This window comes from Curcuma longa, chromosome 4 (genome assembly GCF_044706935.1).
Source record: "Curcuma longa cultivar G26 ecotype Majalengka, Jawa Barat chromosome 4, ITB_CL_G26_1.1, whole genome shotgun sequence".
Taxonomy (NCBI): domain Eukaryota; kingdom Viridiplantae; phylum Streptophyta; class Magnoliopsida; order Zingiberales; family Zingiberaceae; genus Curcuma; species Curcuma longa.
In genome coordinates this window covers 3,654,791-3,672,906 of record NC_133864.1, presented here as the reverse complement: position 1 = coordinate 3,672,906, position 18,116 = coordinate 3,654,791, and the positions used below count along the sequence as shown (strand labels likewise).

At 35.5% G+C, this 18,116-nt stretch overlaps 2 protein-coding genes across 3 annotated transcripts; one reads left to right on the top strand and one right to left on the bottom strand.

Moving 5' to 3' along the window:
• Nucleotides 1–6,060: 6,060 nt before the first annotated feature.
• LOC141826107 (agmatine hydroxycinnamoyltransferase 1-like) lies at nucleotides 6,061–7,344 on the bottom strand. The gene has a single exon (XM_074713359.1). The coding sequence runs from the start codon at nucleotides 7,342–7,344 to the stop codon at nucleotides 6,061–6,063; it is 1,284 nt and encodes a 427-aa protein (XP_074569460.1).
• Nucleotides 7,345–7,550: 206 nt separating this feature from the next.
• Nucleotides 7,551–9,555, top strand: LOC141828681 (uncharacterized). 2 transcript variants are annotated; one of them, XM_074716139.1, is made up of 4 exons: nucleotides 7,551–7,699; nucleotides 7,766–7,874; nucleotides 7,960–8,024; nucleotides 9,284–9,555. In XM_074716139.1, exons 1-4 carry the CDS (start codon nucleotides 7,574–7,576, stop codon nucleotides 9,386–9,388), a joined length of 405 nt encoding a protein of 134 aa, XP_074572240.1. In that variant the 5' UTR covers nucleotides 7,551–7,573; the 3' UTR covers nucleotides 9,389–9,555. The 2 variants fall into 2 exon arrangements, with proteins under 2 accessions (XP_074572240.1, XP_074572242.1); XM_074716141.1 differs by having other exon boundaries at nucleotides 7,762–7,874.
• Nucleotides 9,556–18,116: the final 8,561 nt, after the last annotated feature.

Here is an 18,116-nt window from a genome sequence, read left to right as displayed (position 1 = left end):
CAAATATTCTGTCACTTTTGACTTGTTCTAACTTCTCCGATTGTTAAGTATTCGGTAACTCTTGACCTACTTAGGCTCCTCAAATTGTCAAAGTATCCGATCAAGCGATCACCCTTAATATATTAAGAGTTCTCCAATGATTAAGTATCCAAACACCTTTACTTGGACTTCTTCTATATCAACACTTGTTGAATTTCTCCTTTGGTAAAAAGAATTACTTTGGTATTATTTTGGTTAAAGCAATACCACTTTGGTATTGTTTTGGTTAAATCACCACCACCTTGATTCTAATTTCATCAAAATATTATCACTTTTGTGTTGATTTATTTAACTATCTTGGTATTGATTTCTTAAAGATATCACCACTTTAGTGTTGATTATGTTAAAGCATCATCACTTTGATGCTGATTTCGTCAAAGCACCATATATAGCCTTGTGCTAAATATTTGAAAACAGATTGTGCACAGCTAAGAAAGCTTTGAATATGAGACTTTAGGGTACATGAGACAGAGAAGCACTATAGAAACCTATATGATTTGGATTAGGTTTCATCAGAACTATCTAAAGTTCATCAATATATTTTGCCGGAACTCGTCGATGGATTTAAAGGATTTAAAATTCTGAAACTTGGACATTAAGTAGAAGAGGGAAGTGTATAAAATGTGGATATGATATACAATCCTGATTTTGAGTATAGTCGTCAATTTAGGTTGGACTCACTAGGTTGGCCCACCCCATCAAGCAATTTTGGATTAAAATTTTATCAATCCATTTTAAGATGGGTTCAGATGGGTTGACCCGTCTAGGCTCGCCATCGCGTGGGTTGGCCCACGGCAGGCTTGGATTGATCCGTGGGTTGAGAAAGTTTATTTATTTATTTTAAAATTTAAAATTAAAATAAAAAAATTCAATGAATTAGTGGACTTGATCTCTCTAAATTATAATTTAAGGTTAAAAATATAATTTTGACTTGATCAATTTAAACTATAATTCAAACTTAAAATTTTTAATTTTTTTAATTTTTTGACAGGCCTGTGAGTTGGCCCGTCTAACTTGCAACCCACCTTGGGTTGGATTGGATTAGGTTAGGTTGGAGATTTTTTAATCTGTCAAGTTGGTGGGTCGGTCTGCCCCGTCCCGCCATATGATAGTTTTTAGTGGGTTACGTTGGCCCGCCCCGTCATGCGTTGGTCCATTTGACAGCTCTAGTTCTAAGCCTCTTATTGTACATGGAGATTTTGTTCCTCGGGACATGGTGCGATGTAAGCGGCAAGGGGAATAACATATCCATTGAAGGTTCAATTCTCATGCTGAGCATCCTTGAACACCTGGGATCCTCGAAATACTGGTGACGTCGGGTCGTCAGCCATGGACATCTGTGCTTCTCGGATTAACCTGGTGGTCGGTGAAAAATTTTTGTGGGGCATGGCAGTTCACCTATAGAATTAGGCAAATCGCAAGAGTTGGATACTTGAATTATAATTAAAAAAATATTGTGAAGATTTTAAAATTTTACATCTCTCAATTTAGACTGTGAAATTTAAGTATAAGACATGAATACACTCAGGAAGTTCCCAGTGGTCAAAATTTGAAGTAATCTTGAGATTTCTAAGGCCATTAGTGAGTTTTTTTATTAAAACTTGTTGGTGACCATACAATATTCAAAAATTTAAAATCTTGACATAACTTCAACTAAGAGAATCTTAGGAATCATTTGGTTATGTTGATGAATAAGTTTCAAGGTACAAAGATTTCAAAAATCCATATTTTCTCTATCTAAGTTGTAGAGTCTAAATCACAGGACATGATTACATTAAAAAAAAATAAAAAATTGTATTTATTCTGATTTGAAGTGATTTTGAGATTTCAATCATCAATCAATTTTAATTAAAACTTATTGATAAACTTAATCATCTCAGCAATACTTCAAATTAAATATGCTCTTTATATATATCATCTTGAATGTAATCATTCTATCATATATGAATTTCATAACCTAAATAGAAAATTATAAAATTTTCAAATTAGCATAGTTTTGAAATATTTTGAGAATTGTATAATGGTCTTGCATATTATGGGAGCACAACAAATTTAACAGTAGACTAATGAGTTATGAGTAGTCGATTATTGATCACAATTCCAACGTAGCAAATTTAAAAATTGATTAATACATTTGATTATTTAATAATAATCTATTAATGATAAAGGAGGGACATAATAAAAAACCACCACTATATATTTTGATAAATATGAAAGTTGGATACATATTTTGGGTATTATAAAAAATTGACTATGGTTCAATAAATTATTGAATTTGTATAATATATATATTTTTGGAAGTTGAAAAATAGATAAGAGTAAATAGGAAACGAGCCAAAGCTTTTATTTTTTTAAATATTAGAAATATATATATCTACGTTAAAATTAGATTTTACAAGATGATTCACAAAATATATAATTTTATTAAAATAATATTTTAATCAAAATTATTATATAATCATTTTAATTTATTGATAACATTAATACTAATACAATAACATGTGATAAAAATGTACGCATCGACGCCGCCGTCTTGGCCGGGCAAAAGCAACACCAGCCCCTCCTTCTCCTCGTAATCTGGCATCACCATGAACGGGCGCCCTCCGCCAAAATCCACCTCGGAGAATGGCAGCCTCAGCCAGCTCGCCACGTCCAGTCCCGGACATACTCCCCTCCCTTCCCCCTCCTCCACCGGAATCAGCTTCTCCGCCTCCACCACTCCGAGGTCGCGAAGTCCACGAACGATTGGAAGTACCCGACGTCGAGCTTGGCGACCTCTTCGCGAATTATCAACGCCACGTGGCGCAGCGGCTGGCTGACGAGATCGCCGGCGGCAGCGTGGGGCACGACCCAGAGGACTAGGTTGCCGAAGTACCCGTCGGGGACAGGCGAACTTGTCCGCCTACGGCCGCCGACCGAGATCACCAAGTGGGATGGTCTCTCGCTCGCTGAGCCTCCGAGCCCTCGTCGTAGCCCGCCAGCCAGAGATACGCCACCACTGTCTCGAACGCGCGTGGTGGGTAAAAAAGAACTAATCTTAAAAGAGAATTAATCAATAAAAAATTATTATTAAATTAATTTTTTAATAATATGTCAATTAATAATTTTTTTATTAATTTATTAATTAAATAAGTATTTTAATATTTCTATAAATTATATCCTCATAAATAAATCATCAATGACGAAGTTTTTTTATCGTCATTCTATAGTGATTTTTCTTCTATCACCCTGCAAGTTTGCATATTATTTCTTCTCTTTTTTTATCGTCGTTTTCCCCTCTTATTCTCTCTTTTCCTTAATTCAATGTTGAATACTTGAAGTAGATTCAAATTTGTCTTAGAGTTGGATATATTTGTTAGGAACCAATGGAATCAAAATATCTCCACAATGGTATGATATTGTTCATTTTGGGCCTAAGCCCTCATGACTTTGTTATTGGGCTCTCCCAAAAGACCTCATACTAATGGAGATATTTTTTATCTTTTTAATCTCATGATCTTTTTCATGTACTTTAGATGTGGGACTATGTTTGCACACTTGCAACCCAACAATCTCCCTCTCAAACAAAGGATCACAGGCGCCCCTCAACGTCGTTTTTGATGTCTGAATCCTCGATCCACCAGGACTTTTTGCCCCTCGGTTCACCCGACCTACTAGGACTTCCCACCTAGCTGCAGCTAGGATTTTTTGCCCCTCGGTACACCCGACCTACTAGGACTTCTCACCTACTCGCAACTAGGATTTTTTACCCCTCAGTCTACCCGATCTACTAGGACTTCTCACCTGGTGTCTGGTCCTCTTGATTCAGACATGGGAGCACCCACTTCCTTTGTTTAAGGTTCAAACCACATGGTTAAATCTGGATTATGACTTATCCGGCGGTTAGTCCAGTGAAGAGCGGTCTCACTCTGATACCACTTGTTAAAATCGATGGAATCAAAATATCTCCACAATGGTATGATATTGTCCACTTTGGGCCTAAGCCCTCATGACTTTGTTACGCTCTCGGGCTTTCCCCAAAAGGCCTTATACCAATGGAGATACTTTCCATCCTTTTAACCTCATGATCTTTTCCATGTACTTTAGATGTTGAACTATGTTTGCACCCTTGCAACCCAACAATATTGGTACTCAATGTCCTAGACGATATGACACAAATTTTGTCGGTGGTCCTAGAGCTTTAAGACAATTGACCATTTCACATATTAATCTTATAGCACTCTCGTTCGTGCCTACTCTTAATAAACCACCATAATTTTCATCTACTGAATGGTATATTGACACTGGAGCAACTCATCATGTCACATCAGATTATAATATTTTTACAGAAGTAACATCATATTATGGCTCGGATACAGTGCAAGTAGGTGATGACTCAAGTTTATAAATTACTAACCTTGGAAATACATATTTATTTATCTAATCGTATTTTTCACATGCGCAATATCTTTTACATCCCATCTATTATTAAAAGTTTATTTTCCATACGCCAATTTTATCTTGATAATGATGTCATTTTTGAATTTTATTGTAATTATTATTTTATAAAAGATAAAGGAACAAATACTATCTTATTTTCTGGGGGTATTAAACATGACCTTTATTATTTTCAAAATTCTTCAATCAAGACTTTCATTGGTAAACGTACAAATAAACTAGCTTGGTATGCCCAACTTGGTCATTTTTCTCTTCGCATTGTTCAGTTAATCATCAATGGGTATGATTTACCTACTTTCTCAACCTCCTATCCGTCTTATTCATGTAGGCCCTGATGGAATCTAAAAGTCATAAACTACCTTCCTCTTCATCTGATCATGTTTCTAATTTTCTACTTAAATTAATTCATTCGGATGTTTGGGGCCCTACACCTATCTTGTCTAACTAAGATTTCCTTTATTATGTTGCTTTTATTGATCATTTTAATAAATATACTTGACTCTATCCTATGAGAAAAAAAATCTGATATATTAGACATATTTTGTTATTTTCAAAAGCAAGTTGAACGATATTTTAATCGTAAAATACTTTTTGTTCATTCTGATTGGGGAGACAAATATCAATCTCTCCATAGTCATCTTGTTTCTTGTGAAATTGTTCGCCGAGTCAATACCTGATTGTTGATTAAATCTTTTGGTTACAAGTCGAGCTTTGTGTCTTTCAAGAGAACCATCAACTCGATGCTTGAGGCGAAATACTCATTTACAACCCATAACATTCCTTTAAAAGGTGTTGATAACCAGTGTGCTCTTTACTTTTTTTTGAGAGAAAATCAAAAGATGCATTTCATCAAAGGGTATTGGTATTGTAATAATCACATGTCTCTTCACTTACCGTGCCCCTTCGTTGTTCATGTCCCTTCGCATGTTGACAGTTTGAGAAGTCGACAGTCGAACGATTAGGAACTCAACAGATCAGACTCGACCATGCGGCTCTCCTATTAACTAAACCATGACCTTTCCACATGGCTTATGTTGACCGAGTCAAGACTTGCAATTCTATGTCTCATTGTGAGATTAAAAGTGTCAACTTTCCTTATGAGGCATCAATTATCTTATCTTAATATAAAATTTAAGTATTTAATTTTTCAAACAGATTAATCTTAAAAATAATTAATTTGATTTTATAAATTTTTTATTAATTATCAGAATAAATCATAAAACATGAATAACTAATCACTCCACAATGAAGGATTATCTTCTCATTATAAGAAATTAATTCACAATACACCTCTTTGATGTACAAAAAATACTTTGTCATTGCACTGTGAAAGTTTTGGATTTGCATGACACACGAAATAGATCTTCCATGTGATGCATAGTGCGCGATTGTACGTCGATAAAATTTATTTATTTATTTGTTTTTAACTTGTATTAAATTATTTAAGATTTATTGTAATTGAATTATTTAATATTACTACTGCTGAGGAGGATGCTAACTGCATGGCCAGATGGCTTTATTATGAACTGAGAGATCGACACGTTTTTTGATCTTCATGCATGCACTGGACACGTCGTTTTTCATTCAGTCCGATCGGCGGCAAAACCGCCGGAAATTGTCGGCGTATCGGTCAAACATGTTGACGTAGGCATCGACGCCGCCGTCTTCGCCGGGCAAAATTGCCACCAGCCCCTCCACCGGCACGTAAGCCGGCGTCACCTGGAACGGGCGCCCTCCGCCGAAATCCACCTCGGAGAATGGCAGCCTCAGCCAGCTCGCCACGTCCAGTCCCGGCCATAATGCCCTCCCTTCCCTCTCCGCCGCCGGTACCAGCTTCTCCGCCTCCACTGCCCCTGAGCCCGCGAAGTCAACGAACGACCGGAAGTACCCGGCGTCGATCTTGGCGATCTCTTCGCGAATTATTGATGCCGCGTGGCGCAGCGGCTGGCGGACGAGATCGCCGGCGGAGGTGCGGGGCACGGCCCAGAGGACCAGGTTGCCGAAGTACTCGCCGGGGATCGGAGGGCTCGTCCGCCTCCGGCCGTCGACCGAGATCACCAAGTGGGTGGTCTCGCGCTCACTGAGCCCGCGCGCTCTCGTCGCCGCCCGCCACAGCTGCGCCGCCACTGCCTCGAATTTGGTGGGCGCCTCAGACTCTGTTCTCAGATCGGCGACGAATTCCGGCGTGAAGTGAACCTTGACCATCGTAACATCGTCGTCGATAGGGAAATTGTAACCGTCGTCGTCGGCGTTGAGGTAGTATTCCGTGTTTCGGTGATCGAACCGGATTTCCAGCGGCTCACGCAGAACCGCGACTGCGGACCGGTCTCGGAACGGCGGCCGGAGAGGCATTCCCCTGCAAGCGATTCCCCACGCGACTAAAAAATTACCGGCAGCGTGCCCGTCGGCGACGCGGTGGTGCCACGAGAACCCGACGGCCAAAGAGCCGCATGCGAACCGTGTCAGTTGGACTTGCGCCACAGCATCTCCAGCGTCACCGCCGTCCGTGCTCGGAAGGAAACGCCGCAAAGCAGGGGACGGTTCGAGCGGGAGCGGCAACTCTGTCGTCGCCTCGACGAAGAGAGCGCCGGCGTCGTTGAGGACGATGACGGGGTTGCCGTCACCGTCCGCGGCGAGCCTCCCGGCGAACTCCCTGTAGTAAGACAAGGCCACCGCGAGGCCTCGATCCAAGTGGGCGTTGGAGGGCGGCGCAGGCGGAGGGCGGAAGAGGAAGATGACGGCGACGTGGAGGTTCATGGTCACCTTGTCGAAGACGTTCAGGGGAACGATGCGGACATGGCCAGTCGAAGGAGATGAATGGAAATCGATTGGTTTGACGAGCCTTGAGCTCTTCACTCTCACCTCCATGATCGATCGATCGATCGATCGGCTGCTTCTTCTGCAATTGCGGCGGGGAGAAGCAATTTATCCAGCAAACCGCCTCCAATAGAAAAGGCCCTTTTTATAATAATGAAAATAAAGTGCCTATTATAACAAAATGCAACTATCATGGACTGATATGTAAAAAACGAGTGTCCAACTGTCCATTAGGGTTTTTGTTGCGGAAGGCGAAGGTTCCGCCTCTCGGATCTCGGCCATGGATTACAACCTCGCGGCGCTGAAGCTCTTCTCCGGTGAACTGAAGGATGCTCGTCCGTGCACCTCCTCGTCCTCAACCGCCTCCATTCTCTTCGGAATCCTCTTCCAGCGCGCCTGGTTGCAGGTCCTCGTATACGTACTCCTTTCCTGCTTGTTCCTTCGACATTGATGACACGGAGAATGCAGGCAGGGCGTTATGGTGTCGGGATCGGATGAGGGGCGCTTCCTCCTCGACGATGGCTCCGGGGTTGTTGAGCTCCTTTTCTCTGCCGAATCCCAGCCGCAGCAGTGGAAGATTGGTCGAAAAAATACTCCTTTTAATCTGAATAGTTCTCTCTATACGTGCATTTGCAGTATAATCACTTTATTTTTTGGTTCGTGCAGGGATGTATGTAATGGTTGTCGGGCCATACGTCGCAGCTCAATGCGACGGCATTTTCACCATCAAGGTAACTAGTTTACCGATAAAAAGTGTTCTACGGCTATGTTTCTACTTGAAATCATTAGGATGATAACTTTCGTCAGTGCACTTTCATGACAACATACTGATAGTTTTAACGATAGGATAACGAGGCATAGAAGCTTTTTGCTATGCTATTAGGGGAGAGTTACGGTAAACACACAATTTCTACCCTGTTGACTCTAGTTATGACTTGCATATGTGATAAATTACTATGAAGAGGAAAAGAAAATGAACTGAAACAAAGCAGTTTTTTTTTTTATTCTATCACTACTAGCAACTCTTCTTCATCCTCTTGATTTCAGTTTGCTAAAGCAATATATGTTTAAAATTGATGCTGAAATCATGCAACAGCGGCAAGCATTTCTTTGAAGTATATGCTTTCAAGGGTTTCATTTTATAAAGGAGGAATTGATGAATGACAAATCCAACACAGCTTTGTTATAAAGTAAAAGCCCCGTAAGATGTTTCTCTTCATCAAAGACTAGCGAAATTCAGACTACTTTAGACAATTGTACTTTGATTTTCTTATATTGTGCCTTGGTTCATCCCAATTCTCAAATGTGTATAATTATAATTTGAACCATATTATTTTCTACATAATTTATCTTCTAGCCATAAAACTTGACCATGTCCATATATAAAGGTATGCAAGCTCAGGACCTTTAGTATGACGACACAACTAAAGCCTACACTTGTTCATGTATTGTCGAAACTCTTGTTAAACTGAAATAGTCGTTGATATCTGATGCATCATTATCCCTGTAAGTTGTTTTATTATAACAGAAACTGGATGTAAATAAAAGTAAACTATGAGGATTTTTAGCCAAGTAGTTATTTACCATAAACTTTTACAACTGAATGTTGAGTATGCCATCAAAACATGTTATAATACTGTTCAGTTTATGAAAGAACTTGTGAGTTCTTTTGTGTTTTTGCTATTTTCTTGTCATTGTATGTAATAGTAGTTGTAGTTTGTTGTTCTGAAAATGCATCCATAGCAAAGAAACTGGCAGGTGATAGACAAAGTCTTTTCAGCTTCAACATGATGGTTCTCTTATTGTTTTAAGTTAGGTTGTTGTTTTGCCGTTTCATTCTCTGTTGGTGCTGTCAACATTTGTTTGTTTAATGAAGTGAACAATTCTTGGAATTCCTGTTGCTCTTAATGCAGAGAGAACAATATAATGAGGAAACTAACTGTGAAATTTGTTGCTAGAAACTGTAGCTCAGTATTCTATGATTTTGCAGGTTCACAAGATTGTTGACCTCTCTGAACAACCAGATCGAGAAGCAATGTGGAACTTGGAAGTCATTGAGGCTCATAAATTGTTCTACCTTACATCACCTGAATGACTGCATTCATGTGCCATTCTACTTAGGAGCAAAATTGTTTGTATATTTTCAAGCTATTCACTATTCACTGCTTCCCAAAATCTATGATGAGGGAGGAAAGTAAATCCTTTCATTGTTGTAATCTTCATCTCATTAAGGAATGTTCAAACTAATTGCTCATTGTAATCTTCAGCTCATTAAGGAATGTTCTCTGATGTACTGAGATTTGGGAACCAAATATTTGTACAAGACGGTAGTCTTTGCTATTTTTGTTTTCCCATGTAAAAGTTATCAGAAACTTTTTCTATATGTAAGATCAGCTCAGCAATTTTCTTACTCGCTGCCATGATGTAACTGTGTTAAGGTGTTATATTGTTTTGGTGAAGAACCATGGAGCATATGACGCCTTCATGAAATATGAGTGGTGATGACAAGTGAGTGCCGTGTAGTTAAAGCGCCGTGGTGGTAATTTGTTGCTAATAATTAGAGCTTTGGTAGCAGGAAAGATGTTTGATGTAATCTAATCCCAGTTTTGGTTTGCATCTTCTCCTTATTAGCTGACTTTTGATGCATCTGTGCATTATTATTTATGTACATTTTAGCTTTAGATGCATATGCAGGTGATTGATGATCCCTTCTTTGTTTGGCCTTAGTACTTCGATAATAAATGGCCATTTCCCTGGGTAACTCAAATACTATCATTCTCTAATATACTAAAACAATGAGTCATGGTTTAGATTGATGCTCATAAGATTTTTAACATTATTTTATGCTGGCCACTAGAGTATAGTGTACCTCTCATTCATTTTATCCAATTATGGGATTCTCATTTGTGGTTTAATTGTTGTCTTTGATTTGATATGGTATGTAAAACTGCAACTTAACTAGACCCTTCTTAAAGTATCCATTATGTTTTCATTTAGGGTTGAGTAAATTCGTATCTGTGGAATATTATTTTGAATTAACACTTTTCGGTGCTCTCTACCTAACCTCAATATATTGTTTTCGATGTTAATCTTCAGAGCCTGTTGGTCAGTGATGGTGTGAAGCTTTTGGATGGTCAAACTCACTCTGGTCCAGGTCAGGTCACTTGCTTAACCCCAAAATTCCTTCCTAGTTCAGGAGCTAAATTGTTGTATGTTCTTGTATCTGCTTGTTATTCTCTTTAGGCTGTTGATAGTTAACTGGTAACTTGCAGAGCATCTAGTTGTTTTCTCTAATTTTTCCTGGAAATTTGAGCTGATGATATCTGTTTTAAATGCAATTTATGATAAGTCATTTGACAAGACATTAAGAAAACCAAGATGCTTTGAAATACTCTATTTGTATTGCCTACTGTCCATTTGACGTGGCTCCAGCATGATCTGTTGCCTTTTTTATGAAAAGAAAACAAAATTTGAACTTGTTTTGTCACTAAATTTGGATATTCAATTATTTGTCTTACTGCAACTTAATTGGTCGCAGATAAGTTTTTCTATGTTATCTACACTGCAATCTCATCGACAGCAAATTGTTATTGCCGAAATAATTATCAAGAACAAACGTAAAGATAACTCTTTGTTCTATCAATACCATTCAGAACTGAAATGCTATACCAACTAATCAACATTTAGGTTCAAAGAAACTTTTGGCAAAGTTGTGCAGTTTTATGCCCTTTTCATTCTTCTATTAGTAGGTGATAGAAGAAACGAGATGATGATAATTTTATAGAAAATAAGTTTGTATTTGTAGTGAAGCAATACAAATAGTATTAAAAACACAAACTTTCTCAATGTGTAGCATGCAGCATACAATGTCAGTGCTTCAATATCAGTTTTTTTGTTTGATACTTACTATGCCATTTGTTTGATGCAAAATAGTCTGTTAATGTACTTGAAAATTTATTTTATAGAGAAAATTATTTTCTTGTATTTGAATGTGCTACAAGGAAAAATATTCTTTTCTTTCTATTTCTTCCTTTTCCTTTTTTTTTAAACTTCTGCCTACTCCACTTGGAAGCATAGTTAGAGGTGGGGATGGTTTTCGTAGAGGTGAAGACATCAATAGTGATGGGGTTGATCACCCCTTCATTTGTGTTCGCTCGTGGTGGGTGCTGACGTTGGAGGTGGAGATCATGCTAGCGGCAGTGGCGGTGGCGGTGGCGATGTCTCAAGAAGCAAATGGACAGATAAAACCAACTTTTGCTCGTCTTGCGAAGAAATTGTCCTCAGTAATATGATATCAAACACTATAAGAAAAATATTTCACGTGATACAAACACAATCTCAGTCTTTGTTTTCATTGCTTTGTTTTTGGTTCATCAACAGTCAACTTTTAACTATCAGTTTCTTTCTTTGACGCTTAGTTTGTTTCATTATTGTCGTAATCTTCCAGTGCTAAATGCTTTCTAGCTAGCTGTGATGGATCATCAACTAGATGCATGACTAGTCATGCAAATTAACTATTGGAATGCTGCTGCCAATACAAAACAATTTTGGTCGCATCTTCCTTTTCATTCAAATCTGTCATCGCCAGCTAATGAAGAATATTTTTAATTTCAGTTGCTAGCAGACAAGGACCTCACTTGATGTTCGCCCTGTGCCATCCAAACGAGAAACTCCGACAAAGCAATTTGTTGGATATGCTGTCCAGTTAGTGCTGCGTGAGAGGTAATCTATCTGCTATACCTGATTCCTACTTTTAAATCAGATATGGTAACTACTGTGAATATGAACATCAAACGAGAAATAAAAAGATCAAGAAGACTTTATTAGAAATGATAAAATAAGATATAATTTATTTAAATATAGATTATAATATAGTAGAAGATAAAGTCTAATAGTATTTAGACAGGTTATTAATGTCATCTAATACACTGTCATTGTTTTCATGTAATAGTGAAAGCAAAGAATTATACAATTGTCATTGCATCTTTAAGCATCTAAAAGGTTTATTGACTGGTTTTTTTTTGCAGCTTTCTGAATGAGCCAAATGATTCAATATTTGTTCTACACGTTTATCTTACCAAAAGGAGGTAAGTTGATGACTCGAATGCAGTACAAGCTTGATTGCAACAAACTGAAAGGCTGTTCAGAATTGTGCTCATCAGGTCACCAATGCAACTTGAATTAGAGTGGTTGATGTCGATCGATGCTTTGTAAGAACTACTAAACAAAAAAGTAATTTGAAAGGATTATTGTCAAACAGGATGAGGCTGAGTGTTTAGCTTTGCTGATGGTTGAAGCACGAAAGAGTGTAAAGTATCCATTAATCAGATGAGTAAGAGATATTAAAGGTGGATTAAAGTGTTTCAAGTGTTTTAATGTTTGAAGCAACAACACATTGCTGGTGGCATTTGCCCACATGCCTCATCCCTGCAGCATCAGGTGCCGCCTAGTCGCGTGCCCGTGGCTAGACCGCCGCGGGTTTGTGGCTGCCTATCGAGAGCTCACCACTGACTTTAACTTGCCAAGTTGTTGTTTCTTTCTTTGTAACTTGCCAAGCTTTTGTAGGGATGACTTTAGATTGATTTTTAAATGTGCATAAGTTGTAGGGAAAGATGGTTTGATTTTTTACTTTTAGAGTTGTTTAAAATAGATGAAAAAAGAAAAAAAATTAGTGATGAAAATATTTTAAAAATAATAAAAATTAAGAAGTATTGAGTTAGTTTGATAATTTAATGCTGTATTAAATTAAACCGGATTTGTTTTAAACGATACAGAGTGCAATTTTGTTTTCTTATCGTATAAATGAACACAATGTGTACTAATTGGATCAAATTTAAGTATAAATTAATTTGAAAATCCACGTAGGAATCAGATGACTCCGATGCCATTTCAAAGATATTGTGACATCGAATCATATCTTCATTAACAAAAGAAGAAATGATGGAAATTTGATGCTTTGATTTATAAAAGTTCATTATTTTCTCTCCTTTTTTTCTATCTTTATGATTATTTTAATTTTTAAATATATTATTTGATGATAAATACTTTTGGGCTTTTAGTGATTTTTTTTCAGACAAAAATAATGTGGATATTTATGTAAAATGTGAGCCCATAATTTTTATATATCAAAAGACATTTCATTTTATTTTTTAATATCTTTATAATAACTAAAGATTTATGATAAAATAAATCAAGTTACATTTTAAAAAAAATTAATACAAAGTGGTTAAAACTGTACGGATCAGTTAGTGATAAGTGGATCGACCTACTAAAAAATTATGTGTCAGGATGGGTCGGTCTACCAATCTAATGGGTTGGAAAAATTTTCAATTCAATCAAGATTGATTACGGATCTACAGATTAATTCAAAACTTTATAAATATAAAAAATATTAAAATTTTTAAGTTTGAGTTACAAATTAGACGGACCAACTCACTCATGAGTTTATTGAATTTTTTACTTTTTTTCCTTCTCAATCTATGGATCAACCCGAGCCCTCTATGAGTTGACTCATAACTTGCATAGATTGACTAGTACTCCATTTAGACTCGTTAAATGATCCAATCTATTTAAATTATTTGATTGAATAATTCAAATGACAAATTCAATCTAAATTAATGATTCTAAATGTGGGTCACAAATGATTAATTTTATAATGAATTTTTTTGTTAGGAGGGGAGGGAAGAAACTAAATGTTATTTAATTTTCAATTATATTTAAATCAATATAATTAAAAATAAATAAATTATGACTGAAAGGTAGATTCTCGAGAATCTTTTGGGAGGGGACGTGGTAGGTGGTGGCCAGAGTCTCAGATTTGGTATCTATAATCGTGTGCAGTAATGATTAATTTTAAATTATAGAATTTAAATGGATCTATTCGAAAAAACAAAAATTATATAAAGCCAATTATCTAAAAAGTCCCCCATTTTTCAAATTTTACGTCGCCTAATCTCTTTCTCTATTGAGCATAAATAAGAGACAGATGGGGCAAAAAAAAAAAAACTGAAAAAAGAAACTTGTTGGAGGGACACAAATGAAAAAGAGTAATTGCCCTTATTTTATTCAATTTACCCCAATTATTAGTATAATTAGAAAAAGGTGTCTGTAGCGTCAACGTCCAATATCGGCATGTCATGTGAGAATGCAAACAAAGTTGTCAGGACAATGAGCTGGAACAATATCAGCCGAGAGTTTATTATTTTTATTTTCTTTTTTTTTTTAAAAAAAATATATTTAATTTTAAGAGAAATTTTTCATTTTGCCTCACAAACTTTCATAGATTTCTCAAAATGCTCATAATCCAAGTGACTTGGAATCAAAGATTCTACTTGTATTGACACTTATCGTAAAGATTGACCGGACAATATTGTCTTCATCGAAGTTGATTTCGATTTTGATCGGAGTCTTTAGTGTTGGAGCACTTTGATGGAGGGTAAAGTTGGGATTCAAAAATTAAAAGAGATGTTTTAGAAACTTTAGAATGCGAATAAAATTTTGCAATTCAACCCTACAAAATATCATAACATAATATTAAATTGACTATTAGCTTTTAAAATCTAGCACATTTTCAATAATTAATCCATTGCATCGTGTCACCTTCTTGTTAGATCATATGTTGATTTAATAATTGTTAGTGATAAGAAGTAAGATGCTTTTCCCTAAGGGTTCGAAATCCACGCAATGTACGCATGTGTATGTAGTATTCGAACAACTAATGATGTTGAGATGCGAGTTATATCACTTTTTAACTTTATTTAGTGGTTGAAATGTGGTAAGAGATGGATACTTATGCAAAAATAAATAAAATATTGATTTAATAACTTTAAATGTTAAAAATTAAATTGATAAAAAAAAACTCACATATGAAACGTGGCTCATTATAAAATAGAAAGGTGTATCAAAATGACATGTGAAACAATGTAAAAAAAAAAAAATACTACTTTATATATTAACAAATAATGGAAATTTTTTCATAAGGATAAACTCGTTCTAATAGTTCATGATATATATATAATAATTAAACTATAAAAAAGTGTTTCTACTATAAAATAAATTAATGGATGAGTCAAAAATGTGTCATTCCATCTTCTTCCCTATCATTTTTTAGTGAAACAGATGTTCATAATTGAGCTTGGACCATTAGAAGAGAACTAGACACATATGTGGAAGGAAATCTTATCAAATAGATATTTGATAATATTTGTGTTCCATAATAAAGTAATGATATGATCATTGAAAGAGATGGAAGTGGCGAAAATAAAAATATATTTTATTTTAAAAAATCAAAGACATTTAATATTTTAAATAATATCCTTGTCTAATGTTGTGATAGTTAATAGCTTAGGCTAAAGTTTTGCTCTAATTAGAACAACTTTGATAAAATTGCTGTAAGTAATTTTGTTCAACTATTTTATATTGTAGTAGTTTTGAACAAAATTGTTCGTAGTTTTGAGTTTCATGTTATAAGAGTTTTGGCCAACTTCATAGCATTTTAGACTAAGTGAAGATTATACCTTCTCATTTGATCCTACTCTTGTATGTTAGAGGACCTTCCCATTCACCATCCAAGATATTGTAGACTATTTTTTGTAATGACAATAGTTATAGTATATAATCTCATAATTAATATAACATCTATGAATATAATTAACACTATTCTTGTTGTTTGTCTCCCTACGAGTAACTTTGACTTATTCTCTCTAAATCATATTCAGTACTCGTTAATTCAAACATGCACAACTAAATATCAAGGATGAAAAACGGTTGATTGATTAAAGCATCTGCCTAACCCTAACCCTATTACATCGTATAGCGGCCGGGGTTTGCTTAATACTATCCCTCTTTTTGCCTTCTTTATTGAAGAAACTATATATGTTTCCCCATGCTTTGGTAATCAACAATATTGTTAAGTGTGATTGAATAATATAATGATATCAATATGAGCATGGTATCATGTCACTTTCTTGTTAGATCATACGTCGATTTAATAATTTTAAATGTTAAATTTAAATTGATAAAAAAACTCGCATATAAAACGTGGCTCGTTATAAAATACAAAGATATATCTACATGACATGTAAAAAAAATGTAAAAAAAGCTACTTAATTTATTAAAAATAATGATTTTTTTTTTCATAAGGATAATTTGTTCTAAAAGTTCAAATGAATTAATGAGTCATCTTTCCATGCATCTTCTACGCTATCTTTTTTAGTGATGCAGTTAATTATTTATCACGAGAATAATATGCAAATTCAATTTTGATTAAACATATCTTCATAATTGAGAAATTGACACATTTGTACAAGGAAATCTTAAAAATAAAAAAAAATAATTGAAAGAAATGGAAGTTACATTATTATGGGCAAAATTAAATGAGGTTACGTTTTTATCATGGGGTTAAATTAAATCTGTTTTACTAATTTTGAATATATTAAAATAATTTTGATCAAAATTACTATAACAACGTTAAAATAAAAGTATTTTTTAAAATGGAATGATAAAAAAAAATAAGAGGGGTTTATTTATTTATTTTTTGTCTATTATTATTATTACCTTAAGCCTTTTATATAAGAGATAAGATCTAGGTGTAATAGCGTGAGCAACTTCATAGCTTCTTAAAGATCATACCTTCGCCATTTGTTAGAGTAATCTCCGAACAATCCAAGATTTATCTTATGATTAATAACAACCATCCAAGACACTACAAAAATAATAGCCATTTGTGACGAATTTTCGACGAAAAAAGCAAGAATTTTCATCGCAAAATCATTTTGCGACGAATTTTGCGACACAAAATTTTTCGTTGCAAATAGCTTGTCGCAACGAGTGGCGACAAAAATTTTAAAATTCGTCGCAACATTAGCGACGAATATAAAGTTCGTCGCCGATTTCGTCGCAAAATATAGCAACGAAACAATAAATTTGTTCCAAAATTTAGCGACAAAATAATATTTCGTCGCAAATTTTGTGACGAAAAATCAATTCGTCGCTAGCTTTCGAAAAATCATTCGGAAATGAAGACGGTCAAATTGGCGACGAAATATCTATTTTCGTCGCCAATTTGCGACAAATAACCATGTTTCGTCGCTAATTGGCGACGAAAAAGGATATTTCGTCGTAAATTTGCGACGAAATATAGTTTTTTGTCGCAAATTGGCGATGAAAATAGATATTTCGTCGCCAATCCGACTGTCAGATTATTTCTTCGCAAATATTGTGACGAAATCATGGATTCGTCGCCAATTTGCGACGAATCTTGTTAATTCGTCGCAAATTTGCGACAAAACAACTTTATTCGTCGCAAATGGGCGACGAATCCATGATTTCGTCGCCAAATTTACGATACTACAATAAAAATTTCGATAAGTTTGCGACGCAACCTCGTTTCGTCGCAAATGTCGTCGCAAATTAAAAAAAAATTTCGTAGATTCAATTTGTTTCTTCGAAATATGAAACCTGTTTACATATAATATCTCCAACCATGCACATGTAAAAATATAATACAAACATACACATTCACATCTAAACACATCCACAAATATAAACACATCCACAAACATTCACATGCACAAACATAAACACATCCAAACATCCACAAATATAAATACATCCAAATGTTGAAATCCAGATGTATCAAATATATACAACTCCAAGTGCAAATGTATCAAATATCAGTACTACAAATGAAACATAAACTCCAATTGTATCAAAGTACCATAACATCCAAATCCATAATAAAATACATACATAACAAAGTATCTGAATGACAACCAAAAAAGAAAGCATCACCGTCCATGGTATCAACCTCGGGTAATACTTTC